This window comes from Podarcis erhardii (assembly GCF_964252035.2).
Source record: "Podarcis erhardii genome assembly, chromosome: 2".
Lineage (NCBI taxonomy): Eukaryota > Metazoa > Chordata > Lepidosauria > Squamata > Lacertidae > Podarcis > Podarcis erhardii.
Window position 1 is genome coordinate 8,695,129 of NC_138498.1, and position 6,471 is coordinate 8,701,599.

A 6,471-nucleotide genomic window follows, 5' to 3' on the forward strand; every position below is an offset into this window, starting at 1 on the left:
CAGTAACAGTGCAGGTAACTATTTTATACTGTAACACGACATTTGGCAAGCCTTTGTGGTATACAGGAGTGCTTTCCTGGGCTCCATGATCACTGCAGATGGTGACAGCAATCATGAAATTAAAAGATGCCTGCTTCTTGGAAGAAAAGCAATGACAAACCTAGACAGCATCTTAAAAAGCAGAGACATCACCTTACCAACAAAGGTTTGTGTAGTTAAAGCTATGGTTTTCCCAGTAGTGATGTATGGAAGTGAGAGCTGGACCATAAAGAAGGCTGATTGCCGAAGAATGGATGCTTTTGAATTATGGTGCTGGAGGAGACTCTTGAGAGTCCCACGGACTGCAAGAAGATCAAACCTATCCATTCTGAAGGAAATCTGCCCTGAGTGCTCACTGGAAGGACAGATCCTGAAGCTGAGGCTCCAATACTTTGGCCACCTCATGAGAAGACTCCCTGGAAAAGCCCCTGATGTTGGGAAAGATGGAGGGGACAAGGAGAAGGGGACGACAGAGGACAAGATGGTTGGATAGCGTTCTCGAAGCTACCAGCATGAGTTTGACCAAACTGCGGGAGGCAGTGGAAGACAGGAGTTCCTGGTGTGCTCTGGTCCATGGGGTCACGAAGAGTCGGAAACGACTAAACAACAAAAAATACAGGAGTAAGAATTTGCCCAGTGTCTGAGTCGGGTCACTCCTGCCAGGATGTGTGGGTGTCCCTTTGAAGATTGCCAGAGCGCCTTCCTAGGAAATCACCCTCTGCACTCCCCTGTCTAGTGAGCCAGCGCTCACCCATTGAAAATCTTCAATCTCTCCACCAAATCCCTTTGGAATATCTCAATTATGAACATATAACTGGAGAATTGTAGATGCAAATATACTCTTGGGCTTCCTTGTTGCCAAATTTGGAGGGTATTTCTTTGTTTCAGCCCTGGGTGCAAGAGGCAATCTTATCTCAAGTAAACTGCCTACCACTCTCAAATGAGAACCTTGTCAGAAGCAGTTTCCATTTCTGGTAAGCAGCAGCCACCACTTGAAAGATAACTTCACAGAGCCTCTCCAGCCTGCAGTTGCCTTGCAGGCAAATCAGTCAACTTCCTTCATTAAATCACATTGCTTGGAGGAGAGGCAGCAAGCTGTCACACATACAAGTCTTCCCTTGACAGCTTAGTTACTGGAAGAACTTTTAATAAGAAAGCTTATTACCTCTGTATAGTAGATGTTAGGGACAAACTCTAAAGGAAAGCCTGTTGTCTTCTCGCCTGCCTGGTTTGCTGGACTGTGGGGAGACCTGATCTGATCTTGCAAAGCAATTCTAAGTAGCGGACAACGCTCACTTAAAAGATGGCAAGAGCTCGCTGTCTTTCACCGCTATTCCTTTGATATAGGCCTCTTGAGAAGTTAATTGACGTAAGTAAATTTTATGAGAAAATAGTTTTGGAAAACTGTTACAATGATATACATTAAAACTCAGCCAGGGGGATTTGAGGAAGTCACCTAACAATGTTAATAATAGCGGAATAATTACAGTTAGGATGTTTGTTTGTTTATAAATTTGGAAAATCAACTGAAAAAAATATATATAGGCCTCTTGAATTGGCTTAAATCCAATGGGGGTTATGTTGCCCTCTGCTGGCAAGAATGTTGATATGCAAAAATTTTGAGAATGGCTTGAAGATTTTCATTTTTCATACATTCTTTTAGTAGATGAAACACCATCCCTGCTCTGTAAAGATGGGTCCTTGTTAAGAGTTTGAGAATGAAGGAAATGTGACTTGAGCATCATTTCTCTTTGGGAAACATAAATCATGCAAATTATTATTTATTAATTAAATTTGCGTCTCAGGGCGGTCACAACATAAAATTGCATGACAAGCAAGATGGCTGGTGGGATTTTGCACTTGAGTACCATATTGTTTTTTTTAGTGTGCTCTCTACAACCCTCCTCCCCGAGACTCACAAGGCCTGGGTTTGAGAGAAATGTACTTTATTCAAATAGTAACTCCAATCTACAACGGCAGCAGTCAAGAGTGTACATAATGGTAGAAGTATATTGATTTTAACAAAGCCATCTGGTGATGTGAACTTCTGAGCATTGCGTCTTTTCCCCTCACACATTAAGCCTGTGCCACTCTTATTCCCCCCACTGCCAAAAGTTCAGGGCAAGGATAGTCTCTAGCAACTAGGCAGCGCTGAATGAAGTCTCCCAGGGCCCTGGAAGCAGCCAGCAAAACTGCCTGCCCTGTGGTTGAGCAGGCATATTGTTTAGTCTTTCCTCTAAAGTAAATAGGATGACAGACCTGCTCGCAATACTAACCTGGCTAGGAGTCATAGCCACGTTTATGTGCTCTATACCCTAAATAAAGTGCATTTTAGCTTGTTCTGATCAGCCCCTGCTGCTGCAGTTCAGCTTTGCCTTGTGTCTCCCACCCCAGCAGTTTAGCTCAAAAGAGTGGTGCCAACAGCTTTGCTTAATAGAGTAAGTCTCACTCTAGGGTAGTACAGAGCAGTATCATCTCTATCTTTTAAATATTGTTAGCCCTTGCTAAGCTGAAGCCAGTAACTAGCTGTTTTACACCTGATCAGTACACGCCTTGGCTCAACTGTTTCTGCAGAAGCTGCCACCTTATCCAACCTGCCTCATACTTTGGTGCATGTTTGCAAAAAGGTGTCTCTCCCCCCCCCCACCCCAAATTAATAAATAGCATGGTGCCCATTAGAGCAGTCACAGCGGTGTAGTATAAAATCTGGTTTTTGTGTGTGTGATGATAAGTCTAACCATGGCTTAGTGTGAATGAGTGGGGGTCCTGGAGAAAAGATGGCGGTTGCATGCTCCCCAGGGCTATGCCATGGTTCGGCTCAGCATTCATTGTACACGAACCACAAGCTTTTAACCAAGATTTGTTTTGTTTAACGTGCATTTGTGGGAGGGGGAGGCAGAGAGAATGGGTTGGGTGGCGGCACTGTCAAACCATGGTTTAACCAGTGTCTTCACTCTGAAATTCCTTGTTTGCTCATTCACATTGAGCCAGGGCTGAGGAACGTCTGTCTGTCTAGATCAGCGGTTCTTTACCTGTGGGTCCCCAGATGTTGTTGGACTACAACTCCCATCATCCCTGAGCTCTGGCCTTGCTAGCTAGGGGTGATGGGAGTTGTAGTTCAACAACATCTGGGGACCCACAGGTTGAGAAAGGCTGCTCTAGGTGGTGCTGAACTAGAACTCCTATCACCCCTGACAGGGGCAGAGAGGAACTGGAGCCCAACCGCTGTTGGTGAGCCACAGGTACCATGACCCTGAGCTAGCCCAGGCTTAATGCTATCCATGCATGTTTTTCTACACAACCCGCCTCCCTCTAAACCTAGCTTTCCAACGTCTCCATTTCTCCAGGGAAAGCGGGTATGTGCCCATTTGTGCTGATGGCTAAGGGAACAGACTTTTGCTTCTCACCTGAAGGCACACCCATCTTCCCCCTTATGGGAGAGTCCTTGCTGCCCTAAGAGGCTTGGTTTGTGGGCAAAGGAAACATTCTTGTTGCAGCAGTAGCGTCCCCTAATGTCCCGCTCTGGATGTCATTGTCTCCGCCGTTGTATCTCTCCCCCCCCCCCCGCCCCGCCCCTTAAGGCAGTAGGTCACATCTACCCTTGTTGAGCCTGTGGAGATGCTGAACGGTCCAACTGCCGGATCCCTTGTTCTGCCATCGTCGCCGCCCAGTCGCTACTCTGGAAGGAGTCCAATGTGGGTGTTTTCCAAGATTATAGGGGCTAAGAAGGTGTAATGTTGGGTTTCAAAAGCAGTCCACTGTAGGCAGATAAGAGCTCCAGTAACGATTATGCATCATTCTTGGAGAAGAAATTGGTGACCCCCTACTGAAGTCCAAGTAACCTCTTCTAAAACAGCCAAGGTGAGTTTTCAGGGAGAAATTGATAGAAGCAGCACCCACAGCTTAGCAGTTTTTTCCCCTTAGGATGCCAGTTGAAAGCACCAGCACAGGAGGAGCTTAGTACAAATTTACAGCATTTCAGTGCTCAGTGGAATTGTGGTTCCAGCTTCTCCTTGCTGTCCATCTATAACTAAATGACAGTAGACCAAGACTGGAAGTATCTGCAGGGACATGAACTGGGCTAGGATTCAAAACATGCCCCTGGAGCTAGCTATGCATTCCCTTGTACATCCTTACTGGATCGATTTAGGGGAGAAGAGCCTGAACAGCGCTTAATATTCTAGGAGCAATAGAGCTTATCTATTCTGCGAGCAGCTTCAAGCCTATTTTCCCCAGTAAAGGAACCAAAGGGATAGAAGGACTGCAAAGGGACCAGGAATCTGAGACTCAGTAGACTGACGAGATTCTGGTCCTCTGTTCCTTTAGAACAAGTCATCAAAAAACCCACTTTCAAGCCAGCTTAAAAATGTGCACGCTAGATGCAAACTTCAGTTACATTAAGGGTGATCCAGTTCTTTGAAAGGTTTACACAGGCCCTTGCTTTCCCTTCGGAAGGAGGGAACCTGCACTTATGATTAAGTCAGGCAAAATTCAACTTATGGATTAAAAAAAAAAACCCCACGACTTCTTAATAATAATAAAAAGACCCACCCATGTAGTTCAGCTGAAATCGAAAAACTTCCCTTACTGAATCGCTGCATGTGTCTCTCATGTCTACTGCCCTCAGCCCAAGTGAGACCACAGCAAAACCAAGTGTGATGGAAAATGGAGTCCAGCAACATCTGGGAGGGCCACGGGTTCCCCTCAACCTGTGCCTTAAAAACAAAGCCCCCCACTAAAGACAATGACCCAAAGTACAAGTTTTAAAAACACAGAAGTGATTGTAGCTATGAGCTGCAATTAGATCAGTGACTCTGCAAAGGGATGACTCCATTCCCCCCCCCCCCAAAAAAAGGCAGAGTCGTCGTTGCCACCTGCCAAAGGCTTCATGTCCAGGATGCAACCTTTGCTCTGCTATTTCATCCAATCAGCAGTTTGGCAGAATGGCAAAAACCCCAGCTCCCTCACAGCTGCTTCAAGGATTGCTTTTCTTCTTGTGTGACGGAAAAGGATCTCTTGAATAAGGGACGTGCAACTAATTAAAAGGAAAACACATGGTTGGTTGGGGAAGGTGGTGGAGAGAAGATGGGAGGGATGTGATGGTCTATAAAAAGGCACTGGGGTTGGCTCTGGGGTCTTTCTGGTTTCTGTAGCGCATGGCAAGCCACACTCCAAGGATCTGGAAGAGAAAAAGGGGGGGGGGAGGATCTAGTTATGGGACATCTTTGAAAAATCACACCCCAAATCACCTTGTTCAATATTTTACTTATGGAGCATTAATTAATGTGATGATATGGGTCACATCAGAGCTGCAATCCAAACTGAATACTCCAACTAGGGAAGATGAAGAATCTTCTTGATGGGATGTCAAGAGAAGGTGAAGCAACCATAAAAGGTAAAGGGACCCCTGACCATTACGTCCAGTCATGGCCGACTCTGGGGTTGCGGCGCTCATCTGGCTCAACTGGCCGAGGGAGCCGGTGTACAGGTTCCAAGTCATGCGGCCAGCAGGACTAAGCCACTTCTGGCGAATCAGAGCAGGGCACGGTTTACCTTCCCGCCGGAGTGGTACCTATTTATCTACTTGCACTTTGACGTGCTTTCGAACTGCTAGGTTGGCAGGAGCTGGGACCAAGCAACAGGAGCTCACCCCGTCGCGGGGATTCGAACCGCCGACCTTCTGATCGGCAAGTCCTAGGCTCTGTGGTTTAACCCACAGTGCTACCCGCGTCCCAAAGCAACCATCCATCTAGCCTAATGGCTGCCCTCTTTCCCCAGTGCAGCTAGTTTCCTTTATTAAATATCTGAATTATCAGGCAGAAATTCAAACTGGTACAATTTTTTTTACAGCATTACCATTCATACCAGCACAGTCTGCAGATGTTGAGATTCTGCGTCTCAGCTGTACAGGAAGAGCCCTTTAGCTTTGCGGGGGTGGCAAAGCTACCAATGATGTACAAAGAATATTCTCCTGTCCCTCCCCCATTCCGCCTAATAGACAGAGTTACCTCTGTGAAACTGAAGAAGAGCCCAACTCCACCAAGGATTTTCAAGGCCTCGCCCGCATGTTCCATCATCACCTCACCGCAACTGATGCACCCGGTTTTTGATTTTGTGCATGGCTGCAAGGTGGGAGGGTTAAAAGAAAAAGCAAAAAAAAGCACTGTGACTCTGGTTCTCACTTGCAGGGAGACGCTCACAATTTCTACACTATGTAGGGGGAAAGATCAGTAACGATGGACAAACATCTCTGAAAATACAGCTTGCCAGTCTTCTCCTGAAATGTCATGTTCTATCTAGGCAATTGTGAAACAGAAGAAGAGGAGGAGTTTGGATTTGATATCCCGCTTTATCACTACCCGAAGGAGTCTCAACGCAGCTAACAATCTCCTTTTCCCTTCCTCCCCCACAACAAACACTCTGTGAGGTGAG

General features: G+C 46.3%; 1 protein-coding gene across 1 annotated transcript in view; it reads right to left on the minus strand.

Annotated features, from left to right (window-relative positions):
• Positions 1–4,399: 4,399 nt before the first annotated feature.
• Positions 4,400–6,471, minus strand: part of TSPAN31 (tetraspanin 31) — a 21,548-nt gene continuing 19,476 nt past the window's right edge. Inside the window, exons 5-6 of the mRNA XM_081845411.1 lie at positions 6,048–6,161; positions 4,400–5,218 (exon numbers count right to left, since the gene is read on the minus strand). Coding sequence (XP_081701537.1) covers positions 5,144–5,218; positions 6,048–6,161 — 189 coding nt within the window. The 3' untranslated portion in view covers positions 4,400–5,143. The remainder of the gene's footprint in view (positions 5,219–6,047; positions 6,162–6,471) is intronic.